The sequence below is a fragment of the Rhea americana genome, unplaced genomic scaffold, assembly GCF_003343005.1.
Source record: "Rhea americana isolate MKP2758 unplaced genomic scaffold, rheAme1 scaffold_70, whole genome shotgun sequence".
NCBI classification, from domain to species: Eukaryota; Metazoa; Chordata; class Aves; order Rheiformes; family Rheidae; genus Rhea; species Rhea americana.
The window spans coordinates 2,391,138-2,406,453 of record NW_028186868.1 but is presented as its reverse complement, the minus strand read 5'-3'; the positions used below and the strand labels follow the sequence as shown (position 1 = coordinate 2,406,453).

At 39.6% G+C, this 15,316-nt stretch overlaps 1 protein-coding gene across 5 annotated transcripts in view; it reads left to right on the top strand.

The window, feature by feature from the left end:
• The window catches only part of FARS2 (phenylalanyl-tRNA synthetase 2, mitochondrial), a 256,063-nt gene extending 245,306 nt beyond the window's left edge, over positions 1–10,757 (top strand). For 4 of the 5 annotated variants that reach the window (XM_085321692.1, XM_085321694.1, XM_085321693.1 and 1 more), the window contains one exon: positions 10,439–10,757. In XM_085321692.1, the coding sequence (XP_085177818.1) occupies positions 10,439–10,586 (148 nt within the window). In that variant the 3' untranslated portion in view covers positions 10,587–10,757. The remainder of the gene's footprint in view (positions 1–10,438) is intronic. The other variant, XM_085321695.1, reaches the window with a different exon arrangement.
• The last annotated feature ends 4,559 nt before the right edge of the window (positions 10,758–15,316 follow it).

Sequence of the window (15,316 nt, the reverse complement as noted above, 5' to 3'; positions counted from 1 at the left end):
GGACAAGAGGCAATGGGCAGAAATTGAAGCACAGGAAGTTCCGCCTGAATGTGAGGGGGAATTTCTTCCCTGTGAGAGTGACGGAGCACTGGCACCGGTTGCCCAGAGAGGCTGTGGAGTCTCCTTCTCTGGAGATCTTCAAGGCCCACCTGGATGCAGCCCTGCCTAACATGCTCTAGGTGACCCTGCTGATCGGGGAGGTTGGACTAGATGATCTCCAGATCCAGAGGTCCCTTCCAACCTTACTGATTCTATGATTCTTTGAAGTGCTTTTAATTTGTTACTTTTATACAAAAAGAGCAAGTGATTTCTTTTAACCTCTGCTCTCAACTTTTAASTCTTTTCTTTCTTCCATGCTTCTATTAACTCATCTTGTCCCTCACTTTTCCCTTCTTCCCTTCCTGTTTTCTTTTCATTTGGCATTAGTTTGTCACTTACTGAACACGGTGTTGGCTCTGTACTTTTCCCTGTGCTGTCCATTGTGTATGGGGTGACTTGCTTTTTCATGCCATATCCTCTTTTGCTTCTAGGGCAGTTGTACAATTTGCAGAAAAAAGGATGGCTCAAAGTGTGTGTGCATGGGAAAGGTAACTTAAAAGATGAGTAACTCAAGGAGTCTGATTCTGCACTTAACTCAAGTCCCACCTCTATTGATTTGCTGTGTGACTTTGGAAAAATCATTTAGGCTTTTGACCTGTGGGAGTCCAGGGCCTTGTCTAGCTTTTCCTCAACTCTTAACAAATATAGAGAAGACTTAAACTTGTACCTAGCTTCTAGATGTGGTGAGGATTAAACCATTAATCTCAGTGATGAAATCTACACAARTACCTAAAAAAACCGTTCAGTCCTCCCTGTGCACTTATCTGTCACCTAACTTTGTAGACCCTGAAATCTAGCGCTCAATGGAAATACTTCTGAACCTCCTGTCACTCCAATCCTGATTTCATAGGAGAATGAATTGTTTTAAATTCTCTTATAAATTCCCTTTTTACTCCATTATGAAACGTGTTTTAATTTGACAGCAATGTTTTTTTTAGTAATACTTTTTGTAGCCTTTAGTATTAACATGTAGTTGGGGGGAAAAAACTGCTAAATATTTATACTTCGTTTCTTTGATCCTTCACTCAGAAGGACTGAAAATGTATCACACTTCACATTTTTACTATAAATTTTTTAGATAGCATTTGAAAGAGTCCAAATTCACCTCTCGTGTTGCGTTTGTTCAGATAACTGAGATAGGTTGTCATTCTTAGAGCTTCCAGACGCATTTCAGTTGCCAATGGTTGGAAACTTTTGAGGGAGACCATTGTAACTAATGACCAGTGATGGAATCATTAATATTGCTGTTTGGCAAAAATAGGACCAAACTGTCATCCTTCCTCTTACTTACCTGCTTCAGCTTGGGAGGTAGTAAACATAGTGTCTTTGTACAAGGAGCACGGCAACTTTGCAAAACTATTACATCTCTTAAAATTACTCCCTGCAAAGAGGTTTTGTTGCTGATCTACTCCTGTGCTCACCAGTTGCACTGGAAGGGCACTAAGGGTTGTGAACAGGATATCTTGCCTAAGCCATGGTGTTCTGCCAGAAATCTGTAATACCTAATGTTGCCACAGCTCTGTCATACTCCCTTTACATTACCTGGGATTTAGGAGGTCAGAGAAATGTAGAAAAAGTGGAAGATCCAGGGCTGACAAAAAATTTGTTGATTGGTTGTGTTTTTTCTGATTGAAAATGTAAAGCTTCTTGTGAAAATTTGTTCTTATTTGCTGGCTAGTAGTTAAAATACTTCTGCTGGTAGGACTTTCAGATATTACATGCTTCTGTTCTCCTCAGTACTCTATGATTTCTCGTGAGCCATGTCAGTCAAGAATCTTTTCTAGAGAGCAGGAGTGATGCACTGTGGGAATTTTTATTCTTGGCATCTYGTGGGAATTACAGTCTTGCCATTGGTTCTGAACTACACAAAGAAAGAAAAAATCAAGGAGATTGGAGGTATGTTCCCATGAGGCACAATACTGAAACCCAATTATTTGAGGTTTTTTTTGTTTGCTGACTTGGCAAATATTTAAGCATGTAATGGTCAAATTTTAAACAAAAAATTGTAAAAATATTGCTTTTAGTAATCCATGTGTATTTTTTTGTGAAAATGTGATTAGACATTGAACAGCTTTTTAAAGTGAATGTTTTCAGTCAAACCTAGGGAACGTGAAGCTAAATAAAACTCTGAGCTGTACCCAGAAACAGATATTCTGTCTTGTATGGTGCTGAGATCATCACTTTTTTTCTCTCACTTTCAGCACCCAATTATATTTCTATGTTTAGCACATAATTAGGTTTCCCAAATATTTTACTAAACAACCTTTTCCTGTTTGCCACTGCAGTGGTTGGCAATTATTTCAGTGGATTTTGTACATACGTATTTATTTTGGAAAGTTTGCTTTTTCCTGTCTTTAATTCACCWGTGCAGTCCTTTTATCTATGATAGTGAAAACTCTGAAAGAAAAGTAGGTTCTTGTATCATATTCTGAGCCTTGCAGCTTGCATGCATTCTGATCTTTGTGTGCATGCCCCACTGCAAGACTTTCTTTTATTCCTGAAAGCCTCAACTTCAGTAAGTTGAGATGTTTTTGCTATTAAAAGTGCACAATGTTGCAACTGTCTGGAATGAGGRGTGCTCCAGGGTCTCAAAGATACTCAGCCTCTAGCCTACTCTTGAATCCTTCTAGATTTAGATCACAATTTTGAACAAAAGCAGTAGCTGAGTGGTGAGCCCTTAGGAACTGAAGAATGCAAGAAAGATTTGAGAGAGCAAAGGTCATCTTAAAAGAGGGACATCTCTCAGCCATATCCATATTTGAATCCATGTGGAATGGATTCTTAATTATTGGCATAGGTCAGATATGACTGGAATTTGTCATCTGTGCTTGACAAATGTTTTTCCCAAAGGGAGGGAGACTGGAGAAGACTGAGCAGTCAGCACTGATGCTGGAACCTGCCCTCTTTGAGAACTTATTCCATACTTGCTTTAGGATGGTGATGATTGCCTTCTTCAGGGAATCAGTGAGTGGTTGTATAAAAAACAAAAACAAGCAAACAAAAAGAGCCAAACCCCAAGTCTTTGCAATTTTATTTTGGCTTTCCATGATAGCAGAAGTCTGAATCACAGTCAGCTTATGATCCTATGGAGACTTGAGGTTTTCTTTTGGTATGATGGAGAATATTTTTCTCCTTATTCTTCATACTAATGATATTTCATCATTATGTGAATGTAATGGATTCCATTACTTTTCATACTGTGAGTTTTAAGAGCTCTTCCATGGAAAGTACTTGGATCTGAAATGGGTTGACTGTGTTGTTGACTAGTTCCTGAGATGACTGTAACAGTGCATGAGGGAAATATTCTTTCACTTTTTTGTATAACTTGATCTGTGTTGCTTCTGTTTGGTAGCTAGTGGAAAAGAACCCTACACCACTCAAATTAATTTTTCTTTTGCTGGCATTTATCAAGAAATCAAGATGATCTCTTGAAATGAGAAAAGGTAATTAGGGGCTGAAGTACTGGGCCAAAGCACGGAGAATAGGTTGAGTCCTTTAACTAAACTTTCATGAGTACATCTAGCAGCCAAGAGACTTTCTCCTCTAAGTGATACTTACTCGCGATGGAATTTTTCAGTATATTACAGGTCTGCTTGTATCTCTTCCAGCATATAAGCAATTAGGTGATAGATTCAGGTTAAAAAGGAAAGTCATGGTCAAAACTTTCTAACCAATTCAAAATGTTCAGATACTAAAAAGTGGCTTACTTAYGGCTACTTAAAAGTGTCACAGAGACTGAGAAGTTTCAGTGCACTTGCTTACATYATTCATCTAGCTTTCATTATCTTAACTATGAAGGTGTTACTGCATCCGGTACCATTCTCTTTATCTCTCTCAGTAACCTGGTTACTAACAGAATTTTGACTYTTTCTTCTAAATTAAGAGATAAGCTTTAAAAAGAATTAATATTAAAGAAAGACAGAACGAAAAGGCCCAGAAAGTTCAGGGTTTAGTTACCAGATACAGATTTCATAAAGGCCAATTAGAAAGAATCAAAAAGTCTATGATTGTCTCAAGTCTGAAAATAAATAACAACCTTTTCAGTCCAAATCTGTGTCATTGAACATACATCTCTTTTAAAATCAAAACTGAAAAAAACCCACAATAGTCAAATAACGTTGACAGCCTCAACATGGTTATGCTGACCTCAACTGCCTTTGAAACTGAATCATTCTTCTGCCAGGTGATGGCTGGAAAAGCAATGCAACAGAAACAACCTTTCCCTGTTTTCTGTGAGTTTGAAACATTTCTTTCTTCTGGAGCTGATCTAGTGCCTTTCACTAGCATCAAAATCACCTGAAACAAAAACATGTCCATTTTTTAAAACGTGCTCTTGGATACAATGCACTCTTCCAGAGAAATGGGGTATTAGCATTTGAAAGGACTGATGAGAACRCATCTTTGGGTAAGGCCTTTGTTCAGAGAATTACTGCTATATTCTACATGCATATCACCATGGTAATTGAATTATTTGCCATTGACAGTATAGTATATAGCACAAGCCTTTTGCCATTTTCTGTGATGTGGTTCCTTGCAAAGAGCACTATTTGTCAATTTAAAATTTATAGTATGACATTTAGTAGTTGCACACACTATAATAGTGGTGGATGTGGTTTGAAAGCATGAAACGAAAAGGAAAAGGTAATTATCTCTTTGCTGTAGTGTTAGATGCTGAGGTCTTTGCTGTCTTTTTAAGATAGAAATGTGAAGAAGCAAGAATAAAGTGAATGGAAAGAGAAGCTTTGGCTGGATAGATTCTTCAAAGAGAGTGCTTAGCTGAGCCAAAGGGCTGTTTTCCTGCAGGCGCTGGCGCCAACATCTACTAAGCATTGTGGAGGTCTTCCTTCCCATAGATTTCATGCAAACCTGTAAGTGGATGTGTCTGAATTGAGTATCTAAATAACCTCGTTAGTCTTGTTGCAAACTACCACGTGGAAATGCAGGCAGATGCAGCTACACATTCAGCTTTGGATAGCTTTCTTGTTTTTTGTGGGAAGTCAGCAGGGTTCCTCTCTGGTGTCACTAGGGGTAGAACGTCATGTACCCGGCTGGGAGAGCTCAGGGCTTACCTGCCCTAACTCAGGCTATTGTTCCTGTTCCAAAAGAAGTCAGACTCCAGGTCTAAAAGAAAACAAAGCTAAGATATCTATCTACATGCTTGGTATTCTTGCAGTTAATTATTTCTTCYTATCCCAACTTACAACAGGAATCCTTCTGGAATTGGCTGAGCCACAATGTAAGGCCAAAGCTGTGCTTTCTGCATAGCTTTGGCAATTATATTCCTGGAAACACGAGACTCTTCGTTTGCTGTGCATCAGCCTCCCCTGAAGGACATTGTTGNAAAGAAAAAAGAAAAAAGGGGAAAGAAAGAAAAAAGAAAGAAAAAGCTGTCTTTCTCTTCTCTAAGATCTATTGCACTCCATGCATACTCAGATCATGACCTGATCTCTCTGTAACATGTAACAGTCATTATATACTGTGTGAAGGGGTATGTGGGGTAATTACATGATGAGTCTTTCTTTGGAATATAGGATACAAACTGCTGCAGCAGGAATTGGAAGACCCCAGAAGAACTTCATTGACACAGAGAAACGAATCTTAAGTACTTGTATTACTATATGTGTGTAGATCTTTCATTATAATTAGTACTGCTTAGGAAGGGGGAAACACAGAAATGATGGTGAGTAGCACTGCTTAGTAAATTACTCAGAGGGCGGAAGAGAGAGTACTCTTTTTTTTTTTTTTTTTTTTTGCTGCTTGATGCTGGAGGAGATTGTCATCTTTACTTTTGTATTCCTCAAAGTAAATACAACTTTCTAGAAAAATGTCTAAGTCTATATAATCATCAGGCAGATAAAAGCAATGGTAACCTCCATACAGAAGTCTCTAGGCTTTGAGACCGATGGAAAGTAGAATGGCAAATAGAACACAGTTAAAAAGACTTTTTTTTCCCCAACTCAACACTGCCCTTTTATCTTCCTCTTCAAGTTTTGGATGGAGAACTTTTCATTCTTATTCTCAATTACTGCATACAGAAAAGACAAATACCATTACCAGGCATTTATTGTTTAGGCAACATTTTGGGTATGAAATGACCCATGTCTTACCTTCATCTAACCACTGAGACAGGTTCCCCTGTGGCTATATTTTTAGATGTTTTCCTGTTGATAGCATCTGGGGTCAGCTTTCTAGCCAACTTGTATTTAAAACATCTTTCAGTGGAMTTTTGTGCAGGGAAATCTGACGTACAGGTATTAATTTCTATTGCCTAAYGTATCCTTTCATTTTAGCCTTGTCAGTGTCAGGTTGCTTTCATGTTCATTTTATTAGGCTAGTGGAAGATTCAGGCCCCTCAGCTTCAAGCTGTGCTTATGTATTAGGCTGAAATATTGAAACATATACACTGACCTTCAGGTTGGCCACATGCAGTGAATCTGACCTAGCAGTGAGCAATTCTCAAGCACATGGAGGAGGCTGTGTGCCAATTCCTGAAAATCATGGTGCAAAATTGTTTCCTCCAAAAAATAAATACATGAAAGAATATTAGGCATTGTTCCACCTCAATATTTGTTCGTTGGCTGCATCCTCATTTCCTCTCATGGCATCAGAATGCATCACCATCTTTCTACTGCTTTTATTTGAGCAGTGCCTTGCTATATTTGCTGTGTTTCGCTACCTGAAAGCTGCAGGCTGGTGCAGAGGAGACTGTGACACTAAGGTCAGCAAAAGCCTAATGGAAGGAGAAGGAGTCTGCGTGACTGTAAACCATATGCAGTTGTCTGGAGGGCAGTTTAGGAAAATAAAGTCCTCTGCACTAGTGTTAAGCTTCTCCTTTCGTTTACCTTGTGAATCTGCTGTTCTAGGTTTCAGCTTCAAATCTGCTGCTGTTTCTGTATCTCCAGGCTGCAGCGTGACATGCAGAGCAGTTTCTTATGTATTAGCAGAGCCATCTTTAAGGTAGACAAACCCTCTGTGTGTCCTCACAGAAAGGAAGGAAAGCAAGAAAGGAAACCTGCAAACATTTATTATTTGCAGATAATAACGGTTTCCAGTTGCAGCCAATGGCAATGATGAATTGCAGCCTTAGTATTTTAAGGGGCAGGAAGCAAAGCCTAAATGTTAAGGGGGAAAAGAGCCAAGAAGTAGTTTTGCCTATATGCCTTGAAAATTTAGATGACACTGCTCTGGAAACAATGCTTCTATTTTCTGAAAATGTGTCTTTCATTGAAATATCATTAAACTGTTATACTCCTTGTCTCTAATTAGTAACAAACTTGCAAATAATCCTAGCTATGTGGTGCGAGAAAAGTATATTTACTGGCCATATGAGCAATGTGTTGCCAGCAGTGTATATTAATAGTTACATCATTGCTTGGCTGTAATTAAAATTAGAGTAAATAATCAGCTGCAGCTAACAGAAGCACTTTACAGAGCTGTCCAGTGCTGCTCTGTAAGACCTCTAGCCTTTCCTATTTGAAATGCCTCCTAACGATGCTGTTTTTCCACGATGCCCACAATCCTGAGTCATCTTCTGACCTATTTAATTAGTCTGTTTCATGAATGAGCTTCCTACTAGGATGTAGGGAGGGGGGTGTATAAACACATAGGTCTAGAAAAATCATTGTCTTGAATTAACCATCTCCAGTGAAAAAACAGTACTGTAGCTACCCCTACCACAGCTTAAATGCATTAAGCAAACTTAAGTTTACGTCACATAAAATGGTAGTAATGGGATTTCCACTGTGGATATGTTCCCAGAATATTCAGGATGTCAGGACCAGGCTTGTGTTTGCACCACTTCCAAGAATATTTTCAGCAAAGCAGTTTTTTATTCAAGTGGATTACTGTAACACCRTAAAAACTGCAGTACTACCGGCTGCAATGGTACTCATCTGCCTGCTTTTGAAAATTGTTCCTGTTGAGCCCCAAATAATTATCCCTCCCTTTTATTCAATTTTCACTCTCAGAGTGTTGCATCAGGCCTAACCCCTTGTTATTCCATTTACTTGCTTCTCTCAGATCTGCCCTCTCAGCTGCTTTGCAGAGGTGGAGCAGAGTCGGCTAGCAGAGCAACACCTTCTCTGCAGTTACACCTCTTCCTCTTTTCTTGAACATACAATTTTATACAATGTTTATCCTGCACCCAGTGAAAGTGCTTACCTAGTTTTTAGCAGTTAACTGTGGTCAGGTAACATACTTTGAGATGCATTTTGCCCTTTCTTATGCTCATCAGATGTAACTACTTTGTCTTCAAAGCACACAAAAAAAGGAAGTACAGTTCAATTTGAAATAATCTTTTTATTTTAAACTGCCTTTGGGAGCAAGGCAAGCTTCCCATCCAGGCAGGGTAGGACAGAGTTGATACAAGGTGGCTTGACAGAGATAAAATCTATCAGTGCCTTGTTTCTGGAAGGATTTGATGTTGACATGAGCATCTTCAAAGTTATCCGTGTGTATGAACACATGTTAAATATACATACAGCCTCAGTTTTAATCAAATGGTTACAATAAAACACAAAACAATTTCCTGGAGATGAATGACCTGAACATTAGTGAATGCCTTTCTGCGTCATTAAATGGTAAGTTCTGCTAGTCTGGGAGATCCTTCTGTCCAGTACTTGATCTCTAGTTTCCCTTTATTTTTCCCCTCAGATTCTCCTGCTTTCACTGAAGTGAGTAGTTACCTTTGAAAGTAGAAGCTGTGTGGGTTCCATTTGAAACTAAAAATAAAAAGGATACTACAACTGCCAAGTATTTAAATTCACTAATGCAAGTACGGCAGTTACAGAAATTCCTTCTTCTTACAGGAGCTATGTACTCCAGCATCTTTTTGATGGAGAGCAAGACAGGAAGTCTATCAAATGCCCTTTTTTCTCTTTTATGAGGATTTTGTGCTCTCTTAGTCAGCTTGTTTTGTTCCTTGTTTTATATTAACCTGTCGTCTTTGGCTACTCAGCAACTCTTAATTAGTTTATTCTTTTCCTATCACTCAGTTGGTCTTAGTGTTTCACTCATCACACCCCTCTTCACTATTCCTCCTCCCATTTGTCCTTTGTCTTTTCACACCAAGAAGAAAGAAATTTTGACAGTTGGGGCTGCTGTCATGTCTCACCCTGTTTCTTTCTGATTTTGTTGAGCTTCCCTTGTGTTGCTGGGCCACCTTTATGGTACATAATGGCAGCAGTTGCATTTCTGATTGCTTTTACAAGAATGTTCTCCTAAACAGCTCTGTGGGGGTTTCAGGCCACTGTCCCACCTCACAACGCACTGGTGGAGAAGCAGGTTTCTTATCATCACACCAGAGTACATCCACAAATCTGTTACATGTTTCAGTGTGCTGCACCTCAGCTGTGGGACATGTCAGTGCAAGAAGGGCTGTGAAGAAGTTGCCATTTCATTTCCTGCTTCAGATATGAATGTCAGCATCATTCTGTGTCCTTTTCCCACAAATTCAGACTTCAGACACATTTTGTCCTTGTTTCTCCTTTCCAATGGCAGGAAAATAGTCACCTGAACTAAAAAATAAATGTTTCCATTTGTTTTACAGCTGTGTTTTCAGCAGAAGTTGAGAGTTTCCTCCTCCAGGCTGGAGACTGGATGGCAAGGCCTATGAGATGCCTCCCATTAGCTAACAACATCACTTTCTAGGGCTCAGAGCTTATGACATGTTTTTCTTATGTCTATCACTGCTGATCCCCACTGGTCCAAGAGGGGTACATGTGCCCTGTGCTCCCTAGAGATAGCCACACTAGCGCCAAAATGAGAGCGCTGTGGTATCAGCAGCAGTTCGGCTGTGGTAGCGTAGCCCTCACCCTGGGCTTGTTTACTCTGGTAAGAAGCTAATGTAAAGCTGTGCTCATGTGAAGTTAACTCCTACAGAGCTCACTGTTGGTACCTACACACCATTGCTCTTTGTAAGCCTTGCCTGTGACACAGGTAATCCTTTCACTCATATTTTTTTCTACCTAGACTTCCTAGTAGAGAGTCAGTGACACAGAACTGACCTGTGTCCTTCTGTGAAAAGCATTCTAGTAGGCCCAGTGATTTCTCTCAAAAGTTTCTGTTTCGATGTGAAGATCTGGCAGAGTGGAAACAGAGAATGACCTACAGCAGAAACTAGCTGGGGTATAAGGTGAACTTCAGGAAAGCTCTCTGCCAAGATTAAAATTCAGTCCCACCTCTCCAGACAATGTATTTTAGCATTTAGATGATTTTCAACCAACAGGAACAAAATTAGACAGTGAATATAAAATGGTCCGAAGGGTAGGTATTTGACCTCATGTATTTGCGTGTATAGGCAAGTGTATTTATAAGCTGTTTTTTGGTTTTTATTTTGTAGGACAAAGAAGGTCAGCCATTGCTACCGTATCATCTACCGTCACCCAGAAAGGACTTTAACTCAGGACGAGGTGCATGACATCCATCAAGCTATTGAAGAATCAGCTGTTCGAGAACTTGGGGTTGAGGGCAGATTCTCACATCCATGATCTGAAGCCCTAGTTACATTTCTATTTCTGGTTTTTTTGTTGTTGTTGTTTTGGGTGGATGAGGTGACAAGAAAAGAGAGGAGTTTTGTGACTGAGCCTAGCATGTGGAAACTGATGAGAAATGGGCAATGGTAGAACTTCCAGATAATAAACTTTACTACTGAGAAATCATTGATAAAGTGCTGGCGCTTTATTTTAAGAAAGAGGAGAAAAGCAGTAACGTAAGATTTCCCTCCTGCTACAATAAGAAGTTCACTGCCTGGTGGTTTTCTGTGTTGTTAATTGGTCCCTGGGTTACATTAAACTGTAAATTCTTGGCATTATTTCTGTGTTGACAAGATCTTCTATCCATGTAACGAATGGAGCAAAACAGAGACACAACTTAGCTCAGGGAAGAAAAGCTATTTAATCCTTCCCTTCCTTCCTTTTTTATTAATAAGAAGCACGTTTTGCTTCAAGAAACCTTCCAGGAAATACACTTTGCAAAATTTGTCTCTCTTACCTTCCGAGCCTCTAGGTTTTGCTTTCTTCTGCTACAGAGAAGGAGCCAGTGTGGCTCTGGGTCCAGTCTCAGCTGTCTTCAAATGCTGGGCTGTTGGATGTGTCTTTCGTGTTGGATCCTCTACTCCCACAGAATTGAACAGCACCTCTTACCATGGCAYTCTGAGCTGTGAGCATTCCCTATGTGAGGAGTTTCTTTGTTTCAATTTTGCTGATAAAAGCACCAGTATAAGGTAAGTCTGTTCCCCTGTCACCATCAAAGGTTTGATGTCACAGGAGTAGGATGGTAGAAGAGAGAAACTCTTCCTTATAGCGCCCTGAAATGCAGCAGTCTTGATCTCTCACAGTGTCATACTTTCTTGCAGCAGTATCTGCTCAGAAACTTGACCTTTAAGGAAGGAATCCAAACTAAAATGGGATCTCCTACTATTTCAGGCATCTGTCACTTTACAGGATGCTTGGCTTTTCCATTGCACAGTATAATAAGTACACTCTGGCAGTGGTGTGATGTTAGGTCCTGTAGAAACGTTCAAATGGTCTGATAAATTCTTGATGAGCCATAGCAGATCCTGATATGGAATATGGGACCTATTTTTGCTTCTAATGGTATTTCATACAGTCTTTCAGGTCACATCTGGTTGCTGTGTGAGGAATGTTCCCTCCTTCAGGGAAGAAGGCAGTAAAAGCAATGCAATAAASAGCATCTAACACTGATTTATACCTTATCAAGAAACATCTGTGCAGCAAGCTTGTGCTCAACCATTAGAAGCCAGCTACTATTGCAGATGTGACAGAAGCAGAGAGCTCATTTTAATTTCATTACTCAACATATTTAGCTGTGTAAACAAATCCTAATCTAAATGGCTGTTGTGTTATCCAAATAACTTCACTATGAAAACAATATGCTAGACTTTCTACGAGGCAAACAGAATGGGTGCCATTTAGGCAACAGAAGAACCTGCCTGATTATTTTTAACGAGGGATCTACTAAAGTTCCTAAATACAGCTTAGTCCACTTGATGTTTCTCTGTCTCCCTGATCCTCTGCCTTTTTGGGATTCTGAGTGTGGACAACTGAAGAGGAGAAGTGCTCCCCTGAAATGGCACTCAGCACTAATTGTTCCAAGACAGGGYCTGATCCATGCTACCGTACAGGGCAACAAATCATGTGGATGTTAACTGATGGCATTGCATTTGGAAAGAGTACAAAAATTTTCCTACTGTATGAAAGTACTCTTGGGAAAACAGATCTTTTCTGGGATGGAGTACGTTGCAAGATTCCCCTTATTATTTATGAGGAAAATTTCTACTTTATATTCCCTAAATCCTTCAGTTCTTCTCTAATTCTGATCAGCCAGTCTTGGGGGACATGAAAGATTGAGGAAAGCAGGGAGGAGAAAATTTGACAAGGAGCCTTTGTCATTGGAGCCACAGGCTGACATATATGACTTCACAAGGCAGCTTGGGTGTTTGTGAATTAGGCCAGCCTCAAGCTGTTAACATCAACTGTGTTTGATGTGTCTGGCTGTGATCGGACCAAACTCTGGTGAGTGGGTAGTCCCTGCAACAGTAAGGTCTTGGTGGAGTAACGTTACTCTTTGAAACCTAGAAATATTAACCTCATGGGCTCATGTCATAAAGCAAAAAAGCAAGCTTTCTCCAAAGCTGACCGAAAACCATGGAATCATCTTCTGGAGGAAATGTTTGCATAGCAGGAACTTTCAGACAAAGATACAAACCAGTAAGAGAAAAAAAATGCAGCTTCTTCAGGAGCAAGCTAGATTCAATTGTATAAAGGATTTTAAAGYCTGTGAAAGCAGATAGGTTGGCTTTGAGCGTAGTATGAATACTTGGGTATGTTTAGATTAGATAAGCCTTGTCAAATATATTCTAGGATTAATCTGACAAAAAAAACTTTTTCTGATAAAGACTCACCACTACTAGGAAAATAGACCTGGATCAAAAGATAGCAGAGCAGCATTTTTATGTTGCTATACTTTGAAAAGTATTACTTTTCCTTAATTAGTCATCCTTACTTTTATTGGAGAAATTTGCTATAGGTAATAGTAGGCTCTCGAAAGCTCTTAATAAGGGACATCGACCAGTGAGTAGTTTCAAAACACATGGTCCCCTGTGCATACCAACAGGGAGCCCATGACAATCTAAAGGTGTAATAACTATAGTCTATTTTACTGCTGACCAGAGGCAAATGATGCTGTCAGTACCTCAGTGCTGGTCTGATCCCTAGAGGGACTGCAGAAAACCATGCTGAAGAGATCCTCTGGTTCAGTCCTTGACCGACTCTGTCAAAGGGCTACCTTCACGTTTCCTTTGGCTTTCCTTAGGATATATTCAGCACAAAGATAGGTAAGCTAGCTCAAAGACTAGGAACAACACCATCACCAAAGTAGTTCACCGTCTAGTCTCYGCTACCCTGCAAAGTCAAATGAACGTCCCCTTAAACTCACGTTGTCCCACAAAGCAAACAGCAGCATTCACTGTGAAAATGGATGGGCTACAAGCCCCTCAATATTGGATGAGTGGATGGGATGATTTCCTAAATATCAAAGTGATATCATGGCACATGGAAATATTAAGAGGAGCAGCATTTGAGTAATTAGCGTGTGTACTGACTGGGTGGTGCAGTGTCAAGCACAGGGCCCTGCTCATTGTTTTTATCAACTGTCTGTGCTTATTTTTCTGTGCCACTGGGTTTTATTTTAGCATCCTTTAATAAAAGAGAAGAAAATCAGTTGTAACAAAAGAAGCAACATCTTCCCATGAGAATTGGCTGGGGTTTTCTTTGACTGAACAGTGTGTGCTGTTTTAATGCTCTGGGTGCTGGAGATTGTTTGTAGTTCCTGTTGGCTTTCAGGTTATATCTGATTCCTGAAAGACTAAAGATTTTTCTTTAACACCCAATTTAGGATCTTCTGAGTAAAGTGGCAGCAAATTTACAGTGCACTGAGACTTACCTGGTTTTGATGTTCTGGTTAAAGTTGCTGCAATGGAAAACTGTTGTGAGTTACCTAAGCAGTAAATTGCCCTGTGTTTTACCCTTGAGATTTCAGTGACCTCTGCCATCCATAAACTAGTGTTGCCACATACAGTCAAACAGCTGCACTAATATGAAAACAGCCTTGCACCAAGAATCCAAAGTGACTTGATAAACCACTGGCAGTGGTAATTTAGCTTCCATTTAAAGTAATCGTGTTACTTCTGGCCTTTCTGTGCATTGGTTGCCATGCTTCAGCGCTGAATATATCTGCTTCTTAGTCTATGCAACTGCACTGATTTTCACCAGTATGGACAAATCAGTCTCAGCCCTTGAATAATTTCATGTAGAGCTTAACTTTTTGKTTTTTTTTAAAAATAAAAAGGTTGTAGGTTTTTGTTTGTTTGTTAGATTTTATCTGCAGTGACTAATGCATTTCAGTTATCYGAAGCAACACCCGTGGCCAGGACAAGACTCTTTGGTGTTCCATTGAGGTCAGCTGAGAGAGTCTCACCCCTGAGGGGTGACCTCATCCACTGAGGTCATATTTTGGTAAAATTAAAGAATCTTTTCTTCACTGTGAGTTGACTGAAGRTTGGATGATGCTTGTTTGTTATGCCAGGGTTAGAAAGCACTTTCTTTTGGCGGTGAAGAGCGTATGTCATTCACTGACATAAATAGAAGTAGTTTTACRGACATGAAGGGTTCTGTTGAATTCAATGTGAGCATATAAAATGATTGTTGCGGATATTTGAGGCCTGTTTTTTGATACCACTAAACTAATTTTCCATCAGAATTGTTACCATCTGGGAGAGAAAATGTTTATTTCTACTTCATTTCAACTCTGAAATAAGTAGCTGTATTTTAAAGCTCAGAGCTTTATTCAGATATTTTCTGTTGGGCACCTTTGCTAAGAGAAAGTTCTTTGTGTAAAATGGATTTGCTTTCTGCGTATACCAGGCCATATTGACTTATTACTCAAATCCTGATCAAATTTTTTATGATTATGATGTTGTCTCTGAATGGCCACCAGAACTGAAGACATGTTATGAGGACTCTGAACAAATCTGCAGGACACACAGGTAACAAATCTATTACACTTACTTTTAAAGATGAGTGTAATTACATCTGAATTTTAAGCTGAGTATCTCAGAAGAGAAGATTGCACTTCGACACAGAGTGCAGGCATATGCTGGGTGAAGGCATTGACTTCTCCAAATCTGTTGTATAAGGTT